The sequence below is a fragment of the Bos taurus genome, chromosome 5, assembly GCF_002263795.3.
Source record: "Bos taurus isolate L1 Dominette 01449 registration number 42190680 breed Hereford chromosome 5, ARS-UCD2.0, whole genome shotgun sequence".
In the NCBI taxonomy this organism is placed as follows: domain Eukaryota; kingdom Metazoa; phylum Chordata; class Mammalia; order Artiodactyla; family Bovidae; genus Bos; species Bos taurus.
In genome coordinates this window covers 84447266-84461236 of record NC_037332.1, presented here as the reverse complement: position 1 = coordinate 84461236, position 13971 = coordinate 84447266, and the positions used below count along the sequence as shown (strand labels likewise).

The 13971-nt window shown below is 37.5% G+C and overlaps 1 protein-coding gene across 12 annotated transcripts in view; it reads right to left on the bottom strand.

The window, feature by feature from the left end:
• The window catches only part of LMNTD1 (lamin tail domain containing 1), a 489613-nt gene that overhangs the window by 33980 nt on the left and 441662 nt on the right, over positions 1–13971 (bottom strand). For all 12 annotated transcript variants that reach the window (XM_059887032.1, XM_059887035.1, XM_059887034.1 and 9 more), the window contains one exon: positions 10694–10886. In XM_059887032.1, coding sequence (XP_059743015.1) covers positions 10694–10886 — 193 coding nt within the window. The remainder of the gene's footprint in view (positions 1–10693; positions 10887–13971) is intronic.

The window sequence follows — 13971 nt, the reverse complement described above, 5'->3', positions numbered from 1 at the left end:
ATTAAAAAGAATGCATTTGAATCAGTTCTAATGAGGTGGATGAAACTGGAGCCTATTATACAGAGTGAAGTAAGTCTGAAAGAAAAACACCAATACAGTATATTAATGCATATATATGGAATTTAGAAATATGGTAATGATGACCCTATATGTGAGACTGCGAAAGAGATACATATGTAAAGAACAGACTTCTGAACTCTGTGGGAGAAGATGAGGGTGGGATGACTTGAAAGAATAGCATTGAAATATGTGAAACAGATCGCCAGTTCAGGTTTGATGCATGAGACGGTGCTCAGGGCTGGTGCACTGGGATGACTCTGAGGGATGGGATGGGGAGGGAGGTGGGAGGGTTGTTCAGGATGGGGACACATGTACACCCATGGCTGATTCATGTCAATGTATGGCAAAAACCACTACAATATTGTAAAATAATTAGCCTCCAATTAAAATAAATTAATTAATTTTTAAAATCCCTTACCTTAGCAATGAGAGAACAAAATACTTAGGTATTAAGTTAACCAAAAAATGAAAGACTTATATACGAAAAACCATAAAACACTGATGAAGGAAATTTAAAAAGACACAAGAAAATGGAAAAAATATTCTTCCATGTTCATGGATTGGAAGAATTAATGTCAAAGTGCTAATACTAACCAAATCAATGCAGTCCCTATCAAAATATCAATGACATTTTTAAACAGAAGCTGTAAAAAACAATCCTAAAATTTATGTGAAACTACAAAAGACCCCAAATAGCCAAAGCATTCTTGAGCAAGGACAAAGCTGGAGATATCACACTTCTTGACTTCAAATTATATTGTAAAGCTTCAGTTCAGTTCAGTTCAGTTGCTCAGTCGTGTCCGACTCTTTGTGACCCTATGAATTGCAGCACGCCAGACCTCCCTGTCCATTACCAACTCCAGGAGTTCAGCCAAACTCACGTCCATTAAGTCGATGATGCCATCCAGCCATCTCATCCTCTGCCGTCCCCTTCTCCTCCTGCTCCCAATCCCTCCTAGCATCAGGGTCTTTTCCAATGAGTCAACTCTTTGCATCAGGTGGCCAAAGTATTGGAGTTTCAGCTTTCACATCATTCCTTCCAAAGAACACCCAGGACTGATCTCCTTTAGAATGGACTGGTTGAATCTCCTTGCAGTCCAATTGTAAAGCTTAAGTAACTAAAACAATATGGTACTAGAATAAAGAAAAACATATACACCAGTGGAACAGAATTACGAACCCAGAAATGAACCCATATATTTATGGTCAACTGCTGTTCAACATGAGGGCCAAAAGCAAGGATAGTCTCTTCAAAAAATGCTGGAAATTGGATATCCACATGCAAAAGAATAAACTGCACCTCTAGCCCACACTATACATAAAAGTCAACTCAAACTGGGTTAAAGACTTAATAAGACTTGAAACCATAAAACTTCTATAAGAAAACATAGGGGAAAACCTTCTTGACATCAGTCTTAACAATTGTCAAGAACTCTGACATTCTTTGGTGTCTTAGGTAACACAGGCAACAAAAGCAATTATAGAAAAGTAGATTGCTGGGAGAAATACAAATAACCTCAGATATGCAGATGACCCCTCTCTTATGGCAGAAAGTGAAGAGGAACTAAAGAGCCTCTTGATGAAAGTGAAAGAGGAGAATGAAAAAGTTGGCTTAAAGCTCCACGTTCAGAAAACTAAGATCATGGCATCTGGTCCCATCACTTCATGGCAAATAGATAGGGAAATGATGGAAACAGTGACAGACTTTATTATTTTGGGCTCCAAAATCACTGCAGATGGTGAGTGCAGCTATGAAATTAAAAGATGCTTACTCCTTGGAAGGAAAGTTATGACCAACCTAGACAGCATATTCAAAAGCAGAGACATTACTTTGCCAACAAAGGTCCGTCTAGTCAAGGCTATGGTTTTTCCAGTGGTCATGTATGGATGTGAGAGTTGGACTGTGAAGAAAGCTGAGCACTGAAGAATTGATGCTTTTGAACTGTGGTGTTGGAGAAGACTCTTGAGAGTCCCTTGGACTGCAAGGAGATCCAACCAGTCCATCCTAAAGGAGATCAGTCCTGGGTGTTCATTGGAAGGACTGATGCTAAAGCTGAAACTCCAATACTTTGGCCACCTCATGCGGAGAGTTGACTCATTGGAAAAGACTCTGATGCTGGAAGGGATTGGGGGCAGGAGGAGAAGGAGATGACAGAGGATGAGATGGCTGGATGGCATCTCTGACTCGATGGACATGAGTTTGAGTAAACTCCGGGAGTTGGTGATAGACAGGGATGACTGAGCGACTAAACTGAACTGAACTGAACTGAAGGCTCTTATATTATTTGAGAAGTGATAAAAGATAACATGAAAGTATTCTGCAATAGGCTCGAGATGTATCCTGTAAACTTGGAAGGAACTTCTAAATAACAGTTGTAGTAAATCAGCCAACAATGGAGACAAAATGGAATTCATAATAATAATTAATTCCAAAGAAGACAGAGGAAAAAAGAGAACACAGAACAGTTGCAGCAAATCAAAAACAAATAACAAATAACAGACATTATCAACCATATTAATAATTACTTTAAACGTGAATAGTTTAAAGGCCCAAATTAAAAGACTGAGATGGTCAGAAGGTGAAAAAGCAAGCCTATTACATGCTACCTATAAAACATAACATTAGATATAAAGAGACACATAAGCTAAAACTAAAAGGATAAAAAAATAACCATGCTAATACCAGTATTGGAATGGCTATATTGATATCAGACATAACAGATTTCTGAGCAAAGAATAATGCCAGGGATAAATGTTATTTCATAATGATATAGACATCTGTTCATCAAGAGGAAGTAACAATCCTAAAAACAGAGCTTCAAAATACATGAAGCTAAAATTGAGAGAACTGCAAAGAGATATCAACAAATCCACAATTATAGTTGGAAATGTTAACACCTTTTTCTCAATAACTGATGGACACAAAATCAACAACATCAAAAAAAAAAAAAAGACAAAAAGCACCATCAACCAATTTGACCTGATCGATACTTATGAAACACTTCACTCAACATCAGAATATACATTCTTTGTAAAATGAACATTTACCAGTACAGGCAATATCCTGCTAAAAAGTAAGTCTCAATACATTTAAAATTGTATGACTTAAGTCATACAAATTATATTCTTTGACCAGTATGAAACTGAATTAGAGATCAATAACAAAAGATATCTGGGACTTCTCTGGTGATCCAGTGATTAAGAGTCCGTCTGCCAATGTAGGGGATCCTTCGATCCCTGGTCTGGGAATAGTGCACATGCCATAGGGCAGCTAGGCCGATGTGCCACAGCTACTTAGCCTGCACTCCAGAGCCCGTGAGCTGCAACAAGAGTAGCCACCACAATGAGAAACCTGTGCACCACAACGAAGAGTATCCCCTGCTCACCACAACCAGAGAAAGCCCGAGTGCTGCAATGAAGACTGAGCACAGCCAATAATAATAATGATTAATTAATTAATTTAAAAGGCTATCTGGAAAATCATTAGAAATGGAAAATCTGTAAAATTATTTGGGAACTAAATAATGCACTTCTAAATACTCAAGGAACAAAGAAGTCATAAAAATGGAAACTAGCAAGTATTTTGATGCCATCAGTAGGCACTGAATCTTGGGTAGACAGGCCCTGGAAGAAGACTCAGTCTCACTATGCAGAGACAATAAGGAGAGCCTGAAGTGTGGTCTGGGTGGAGTGGTGGTGGCCACCGTCAGTACAGTCAGGAGTATGCAGCAGCTCTCCTAGTGAGAGTGCCCTGGCTCTGCCTACCCCACACTGCAGCTTAGCACTAGATCTAGGGCAGATAGGTCCTGGAAGAAGATGCCACAGAAGCAGCCCAAATTTCAGCAGCTGAACCACCTCAACTTCAGTAGCCACAATACCTCAAGCCCTAACCCCAGGGAACTCCACATCACAGCTTTGCACTAGATCTGGGACAAACAAAACAAAGACAGGTACATGACCTTGGGGCTGCTTCTGAGCAGAACTGCAGACACCTACACAGGTGGTTCAGAGGTCCTTTGTGACTGCAAAGACCTCATTTGCTTCAGCAATTACCTCCTTTGGGGCAGGGCATGCACTTAAGGGCAACAGAGTCTAACATTCAGGGCTTCTGCTCCAATAACTGAGTACAACTTGCTTCTGATAGGGTGTACAGCAACAGCCATGGAGCAGAGCAGCAAGCCCTGTTTCACAACCTGCACAGACTCTAGACACTGCAACACCAACCACACACCTATCACAGGGATAATGGCCAGCATACCCTTAGAAAATATACGCAGGTGTCCATAGCAAAAGCAGTCATCACACCAAGAACACTGGACACAGTCTACACAGGAATGTTCCCACATAAAAACACCTCTTCAAGACTACATTAGATAATTATTTTTCCTGAATTCATAGAGACAGAGAAAGTTGAGTTAAATGAAAAAGCAGAAGAGTTAATTCTGCTTAAAAGCACAAGGGAAATCTCTGCAAGAATAATGAAACAGAGTTCACCAGTCTACTAGACTCCCAAGTTCAGAAAAGGTGATAATAAAAATGATGAATTAAAAAAGATTATTGATAGAAATGCAGATCACAGAAACAAGAAATTAGAAATGATAACGATGAACTAATCAAAAATACAGAATTCAACTGCTGAGATAAAAACCAATCTAGAAGCAATGAGTAGCCAATTAAATAACACAGAAGAACAAATAAGTGATCTGAAAAGTAGAATAATGGAAATCAACCGATCAGAACAGCAGACAGAAAAACCTAAAAAAAAAAAAAAAGAAGAAGAAGAAGAAGAAAAGAAAGAAACAAATGTATTGGATAATATAAAATAAAACATGTGAACCTATATATAAGAGGGGTTCCAGAAGCAAGAGAGAGAGACAAGGGGATCAAAAAGGTATTTGAAGAAATTTTGGCTGAAAACTTCTCAAACTTAAAGCAAGAAGATCTCCAGGCACAGAAAGCACAGAGAGTACCGAACAAGGTGAAACCAAACAGACCCACATCAAGACATGTCATAATTAAAATGACAAAAGTTAACAATAAAGAGAGGATTCTAAAAGCAGCAAGAGAAAAACAAAAAGTCGTTTCACAAGGGAACCCCTAAAAGGCTATCAGCTGGTTTCTCTGCAGAAAGTTTACAGGGCCAGAAAGGAGTGTCATGCTATATTCAAAGTCCTGAAAGGAAAAAAACTTAAAATCTAGGATACTCTGCCCAGCAAGATTATCATTTAGAACAGAAAGAGAGATAAAAAATTTCTCAGACAAGCAAAAAGAATTCAGCACTGGTTCAAAATTAGGAAAGGAGTATGTCAAGGCTTTATATTGTCATCTTGCTTATTTAATTTATATGCAGAGTATATCATGCAAAATGCCAGGTTGGATGAATCACAAACTGGAATCAAGGTTGCTGGGAGAAATATCAATATTCTCAGATATACAGATGATACCACTCTAAGGGCAGAAAGTGAAGAGAAACTAAAGAGTCTCTTAATGAGGGTGAAAGGGGAGAATGAAAAAGCTGGCTTGAAACCCAGCATTCAAAAAAACTAAGATCATGGCATCTCATCTCATAACTTCATGGCAAATTGATGGGGGAAAAATGGAAATAATGACAGATTTTATTTTCTTGGACTCCAAATCACTGCAGACAGTGACTGCAGCCATGAAATTAAAAGACTCTTGCCCCTTGGAAGGAAAGCTATGACATACCTAGACAGCATATTAAAAAGCAGAGACATCACTTTGCTGACAAAGGTCCATATGGTCAAAGCTATGGTTTTTCCACTAGCCATGTACAGATGTGAGGTTTGAACCCTTAAAGAAGGCTGAGCGCCGAAGAATTGATGCTTTTGAATTGTGGTGCTGGAGAAGACTCTTGAGAGTCTTGGACGGCAAGGAGATCAAACCAGTCAATTCTACAGGAAATCGACCCTGAATTTTTATTGGAAAGATTGATGCTGAAGCTGAAGCTCCAATACTTTGACCATCTGATGTGAAGTGCCAAATCATTGGAAAAGACCCTGATGCTGGGAAAGATTGAAGGCAGAAGGAAAAGGGGGTGACAGACGATGAGATGGTTGGATGGCATCATCAACACAATGGACATGCGTTTGAACAAACTCTAGGAGATAGTGAAGGATAGGGAAGCCTGGTGTGGGGCAGTCCACAGGGTCACAAAGAGTCAGACAAGACTTAGCGACTGAACAACAACAAACCTACCCTAAAACAGATACTGAAATCTCTTCTTTAAATAGAAAAGAAAGAATAATCTATAGGAAAGGGGGAAAAAAAATCACAATAGGAAAGGCAAATATATAGAAGGATTGAAAATCACTTAAATAAGTTAGTATGTAGATTTTTAAAAATTGAAAAAATTGTAAAAGTGATTATAACCATAATAAACAATAAAAGGATAAGCATTAAAATGTAAAATAGGACATTATCATCACAAAATGTCAAGACAACCTACAGATTGGGAGAAAATATTTGCAAACGATGCTACCAACAAGGGATTAATTTCCAAAATATACAAACAATTTATACTGCTTAATAACAACAACAAAAAACAACCCAATAAAAAAATGGGTGGAAGATCTAAATTGATATTTCTCCAAACAAGACATAGAAGGAACATATCTCAACATAAAGCTACCCATAGCCAAATAATACTCAATGGTGAAAAGCTAAAAGCCTTCCTGCTAAATTCAGAAACAAGACAAAGATTCCAACTCTCACTACTTCTATTCAGCATAGAATTGGAAGTCCTAGCCATAGCAATCAGAAAAGAAAAAGAAATAAAAGATATCCACATTGGAAGGGAAGAAGGTAAAACTGTCGGTATTTGTGGATGATGCAATACTCTATATGGAGAGCTCTAAAGTTTTCACACAAAAACCATTAGAACTCATAAATGATTTCAGCAAGGTAGCAGGATGCAAGATTAATATACAGAAATTTCTTCAATTTTTATACACTAATAATGAAATATTAGAAAGAAAAATTTTTTTAAAAATCCTCAAAAACAACCCTCAAATGTCATCAAAAAGAATAAAATACCTAGGAATAAACTTAACCAAGGAGGTGAAAGATTTCTATGCTAAAAACTAGAACACACTGATAAAGGAAAATAAAAATGATTCAAAGAAGTGGAAAGGTATCTTGTGCTATTAGATTGGAAGAATATTATTTAAATGGTCCTACTACCCAAAGCAAACTACAGATTTAATGCAATCTCTATCAAAATACCCATGGAATTTTTTTTTTTTCAGAACTGGAACAAATAATCCTAAAATTTATATGGAACTGCCAAAACAAGAGTAAGAAACCAAAACCAGAATTACCAAAGCAATTCCGAGGAAAAAGAACAAAGTTGGCAGTTTTACTCTTCCAGTCTTGGGCTATACTACAAAGCTACACTGAGCTTCCCAGAAGGCAGAGTGGTAAAGAATCTGTCTGTCAATGCAGGAGACACAGGAGATCTGGGTTTGATCCCTGGGCCTGGAAGATCCACTGGAGGAGGAAATGGCAACCCACTCCAGTATTCTTGCCTGGAGAATCCCATGGCCAGAGGAACCTGGCCGGCTACATTCCATGGGGTTGCAAAGAGTTGGAATTGACTGAGCAACTGAGCATGCATGCACAAAGCTACAGTAATCAAAATAGTGTTGTATTGGCACAAAAACAGACATATGGATCAGTGCAACAGGATAGAGAGCCGAGAAATAAACCCACACACCTAACATCAATTAATGTATGACACAGGATGTAAGAATATACAATGGAGAAAATACAATTTCTTAAACAAGTGATGTTTGGAAAGCTGGACAGCTAAAGCTGGGTGTAATCAACGAAATTAGAATATTTCCTCACATCGTATGGAAAAGTAAACTCAAAATTGTTTGAAGACCTAAATGTAAGATATGACATCATATAGCTCCTTCTTCTTCTTGATCAGTTGCTAAGTAATGTCTGACTCTTTGTGAACCCATGGACTACAGCATGCCATACTCCTCTGTCCTCCACTATCTCTTGGAGTTTGCTCAAATTCATGTCCATTGAGTCAGTGATGCTATCTAACCATCTCATCCTCTGCCACATATCCTACTCTCAATTTTCCCTAGTATTAGGGTCTTTTCCAATGAGTCAGCTCTTCGCATCAGGTGACCAAAGTACTGGAACTATGGCTTCAGCATCAGTCTCTAATGACTATTCAGGGTAGATTTCCTTTAGGATTGACTGGTTTGATCCCCTTTTGGTCCAAGGGACTCTCAACAGTCTTCTCCAGCACCAGAATTCAAAAGCATCAGTTCTTCAGGGCTCAGCTTTCTTTATGGTCCAGCTCTCACATCTGTACATGGCTACTGGAAAAACCATAGTTTTGACTAGACAGACCTTTGTTGGCAAAGTGATGTCTCTGCTTTTAAATACATTGTCTAGGTTTGTCATAGCTCTCCTCCAAGGAGTAAGCCTCTTTTAATTTCATGGCTGCAGTCACCATCCAGTGATTCTGGAGCCCAAGAAAATAAAATCTGTCACTGCTTCCATTTTTCCTTTTCCCTTCTATTTGTCATGAAGTGATGGGACAAGAAGCCATAATCTTTGTTTCTTTAATGTTGAGTTTCAAGCCAGCTTTTTCACTCTCCTCTTTCACCCTCTTCAAGAGGTTCTTTAGTTCCTCTACACTTTCTGCCATTAGAGTGGTATCATCTGTATATCTGAGGTTACTGATATTTCTCCTGGAAATCTTGATGCCAGCTTGTAATTCATCCAACCAGCATTTCACATGATGTACTGTGCATATAAGTTAAATAAACAGAGTGACAATATACAGCCTTGATATACTCTTTTCCCAGTTTGGAACCAGTCTGTTGTTCATTGTCCAGTTCTAACTGTTGCTTCTTGACCTGCATACAGGTTTCTCAGGAGACAGGTAAGGTGGTCTTGTATTCCCATCTCTTTAAGAATTTTCCACAGTTTGTTGTGATCCACACAGTCAAAGGCTTTAGTGTAGTCAATGAAGCAGAAATAGATGTTTTTCCAGAATTCCCTTGCTTTCTCTACGGTCCAATGAATGTTGGCAATTTGATCTCTGGTTCCTCTGCTTTTCTAAACCCAGCTTGCACATCTCTAAGTTCACATACTGCTGAAGCCTAGCTTAAATGATTTTGACCATAACCTTACTAACACATCACTCAGATGGATTTAGAATCTTTTTTTTTCATCTATCTTGAGTTCAATAGAGGGAGAAAAGTGGATGTATAACTCACTTGTAAAAAAATATCCACTTGTTGAAGAATGTCTTTTCTTCATTGTATATTCTTACTTCCTGTGTCATAATATTAATTGGTAATAGGTGTGTGGATTTGTTTCTGAGCTTTCTATCCTGCTATATTGATCCTTATGTCTAGTTTTGTGCCAATACCACACCATTTTGTTTACTGTAGTTTTGTGCATGCATGATCAGTTGCTCAGTAATGTCTGACCGTTTGCAACCCTATGGACCATAGTCTGTTAAGCTCCTCTGTCCATGGGATTCTCCAAGCAAGAATATTGGAGCGGATTGCCATTTCCTCCTAGAAGAGAACATAAGCAGAACATAATTTAACAGAAATTGTAGAAATATTTTCCTAGATCAATCTCCCAAGGCAAAAAGAAAAGGAAAATTTAAAAAACGGAACCTAATCAAACTTAAAAGCTCTTGCACAGCAAAGGAAACTATCAACAAAACTATCAACAAAACTATCAACAAAGGAAAAGACATCTATGGAATAGGAGAAAACATTTTCAAATGATGCAACCGGCAAGGGGTTAATATCCAAAGTACACAAACAGCTCATACAACTTAATAGGAAAAAAAAAAATGTATCCAACAGAGGTAAAGATCTAAATAGATATTTCTCCGAAGAAGACACACAGTCACATGAAAAGATGCTTAACACTCCTAATTAATAGAGAAATGCAAATCAGAACCACAATGAGCAATTACCTCATACCTATCAGAATGGCTGTCATTAAAATGTCCACAAATAATTTGATGTACATCTGAAACTAGCACAGCACTGTAAACCAATGATTTTTCTATAAAAGTTTTAAAAAATATGTTCATTACTAAAAATTCACAATTTAATCTGTTGCTCATGCAACAAGAAAACCAGGGTGAAGTAAATGCATAAATGAGTCATCTTTTATTTTGATTCTAACATCAACTTTCTTTCTGACCAATTCTTTTTTCTGTAGATACTAACAACCATAAAAATGGATATTTTTATAAGTGAGTTATAGGTCCACCTTTCTCCCTCTGTCTTGAACTCAAAGCAGATGAAAAAAGATTCTAAATCCATCTGAATGATTTGCTAATAATAAAAAGGTTCTTATATAGAATTAACTTTATTGGTAAGACTTATGTAGTGCTGTTTTCTCTGGCATCTTAGAAGAATTAACATTCCTTGTTTGGTTCCCTAGAAAGTTGTATTTATCCCTTTTAATTGCCCAGAATATTAAATAGTTATATTTTAATGGATTGCTTAGGGTTTGTAGAAGAGACCTTGGATCTAACAACAGATTAGATCTTTATTTCCTACTAATTTATTACTCCTACTCCAATAGAAGACAAAAATAGTTCAAATAGAGTATATACCTGGATCTAGATTGGCCCACTTCTTCAAGAATCATAGAGAAGTGCTTCCAACTTTTCTCGTGGAATGACTGCACAACTTTCCTTTTATCACCAAACAAAGACAGGAAATAATCTTCCCCTTCCCCAATCACAGCTGGCTCACCAGCAAGGACTGGAATAGAGTGTTTCTTTGGAATTTTGACGACGTTGAGTCCTTTCAAAGAAACCAAATATAGAGTAGATAAAAGAGTAAAAGGACCCAAAGCTACTATCTTTATTCCTTGCTTCTATACAAAACAATATTCTTTATACACTTTACTGTCACAGTCAAACTCAATGAAGATAGTTAGAAACTTTAAACCAAAGTCTGTAAAATAACCAGTAAGTGATTATTTTTAGTGACACTCAGTTCCTAGAGATTATTTCAGTTATCTTAAAACTATCAATCACTAGCATAATTATAATTTAATTAAGATGTAATAGAAGCAGTGTAAGTTTGTGAGTAGATAAAACATTTGAGTCTCTCAAATTTGGAAATGTACAGTTTATTCTATTTTATAATTACCTCTTCTCCCCAAATTGCTATGCATAAATTAAAGTCTCAAATGAGTTCTTTCCTATCAATGGTGTATGTTTTGCCAGGCAGAGTTAAATTTCCTCTAATCAACTGAAATACTTTATTAGGAAGATAAAGTAATGCTTAATCAGATTCTAATGTCCTCTTGGAAGTTTACTCTTTTAAAATTCTCAATACTAAGATTCAAACATAAAATGGGTTTCATTATTTTGCATAGAAGGAATCATGCTGGATAAATCTAATTGTGTATCTGCAGAGAGGAACATTACAGAGAGACATCATGATGAAATAGAGCACTGTGTCTTGGATTTAGACACACTTGTATCCCAGCTTTGTCACTTACTAATTTAAACCAAATGATTTAAACCTTCAAATTCTCGGTTTTCTTGAAAATCAAATAAGGATAATACTACCTTGTGTGAGGCAATGTGAGGATTGCAGATAATATAGATGAGTGTCTAGCATTTAGCAGGTACTCAATAAATGATAGCGATTGTTGTAGCACAGGGACTTTGGCTAACGTGACCCTGGGTCCAAAATCATCAAAGGATTAAGACAATCTAGAGTGTGCTTTATCTTCTGTCTTTAACAAAACCAAAGCAAGGCAAAATATGAAAAAAAACAAAAACACAGAGTTCCTAAAGAGGATTCCTTAGAGGATTTTGTTTAGAAGAAATACTTGGAATTAAATTAGTTCATTACTATTCAAGTGAGTATTTGCTAAATCTTTAAATTCCTTTGAAGAAAGAGACTATTTAGCATTGTTAACAACTCATCTTGAGGGATGAAAATCTTTGTACTCTGAAAGGGAATAAGACACATGGATCTTGGGTTCCAGTTGTCATCTCATCTAGAAATGAAATGGACCAAATGCAAAACAAGTCTTGGGAGACACAGATACCTATCTGCAGAGTCAGGACCTACAGTAACTGAAGGAAAAGACTCTATTCCAGCACCACTCTCATCTTGCAAGGGGAAACCAGTATATTTATTTTTCCCTCCATACTAGGAGCTTCCACATTTCAACCCAATAGAGAACATACACAATGACACAGCGCCAAAGGATGAGAAATATTACTTCCTTAGATATAAAAGGTGTATTTTTACTTTTAAGCATAGAGATACTGGTCATTGCTCAAGGTCAGTGTGAACTTAGGAGGCTGCTTTGAAAAATGTACCTTAGGCATACAAACACTGAGGCACAGGGAATACGGCAATAATGGCAAAAGGCCAAAATCTTGTGTGACACTGTGTCAAAATCTTAGGAAGATGTCAGGAACAAAGTGAAATATAGAGGTTGTAGATGTGTACAGAATGGTAAGGGAAAATGAAGACATCAAGTAGTCATGGGTGTATTTGTGCTAACAATTTTGAAATGTGTTAGTTGAGGTAATACAAACCTCAAGTTTAGCCTATTCTGTGAGAAGGTACCGGAGAAGGTGATGGCACCCTACTCCAGTACTCTTGCCTGGAAAATCCCATGGACGGAGGGGCCTGGTAGGCTGCAGTCCATGGGGTCGCTGGGAGTCGGACACGACTGAGCGACTTCACTTTCACTTTTCACTTTCATGCATTGGAGAAGGCAATGGCAACCCACTCCAGTGTTCTTGCCTGGAGAATCCCAGGGACGGGGGAGCCTGGTGGGCTGCCGTCTATGGGGTCGCACAGAGTTGGACACGACTGAAGTAACTTAGCAGTAGCAGCATGAGAAGGGACAGATACGTTCAGATTCACAACTTTATTGAGCACACTTATGTGCTAGGTGATTTTAATAAATATCTCATTTAATACTTAAAATAGCCCTTGAAGTTGATATTTTAACCTGCATTTTGTGGTTATGGAAAATGAGACTCAGAGATACCAAATATCTAAACTAATGTCTCATGTAAAGATTAAGCAAATTCTCATTCGAGTGGGAATGAACTAATTTAATTCCAAATGTTTCATGTTGTAGGTTTGAAACAAGGTTTTCTGTTTCCAAAGACAGTGGTCTTTTCATTAAACACTGAAAACTCAAAGTTTCCCAAACACAGTGAGGAACATACACCTTATAGTGTGAACACTGCTGAGTGCATTGCGGCAACTGCCAAAACTTTACTGTTATTTTCCTCGTTTCCAAATGATTGTTTCTCCCTTTCTCTCCACCATTTTATTACCTACTTTGTATTTCTTCTTTCTCTTATCTGTCTTTCCTTCCCTAAGCCATAGTTCTAAAGCACAATATAGACAATATTGTTAATCTTCCTGGTGGCATTCAGAGGAAGGGCAGTTAATTCCATACAACAAAATTTTCAGTTATCCAGAAATTCTAGATCATCTAGTTGGTCAAGCCATGAACCATTATGACAACATAAGATATTTTAATCATAGAGATGATGTACTTGGCCAATATATTTATGTGGCCTGAATATGACTCCCAGTGCTAGAATAAATGGTGAGTATAGTTAAATTATTCTGCATTTGGCATTAAGAAATGAGTATACTGGAGACATTCTGGAATATTCTAAAAGAGATGGGAATACCAGACCACCTGACCTGCCTCTTGAGAAATCTGTATGCAGGTCAGGAAGCAACAGTTAGAACTGGACATGGAAAAACAGACTGGTTCCAAATATGGGAAGGAGAATGTCAAGGCTGTATATTGTTGCCCTGCTTATTTAATTTACATGCAGAGTACATCATGAGAAGCGCTGGGTGGATGAAGCACAAGCTGGAAACAAGA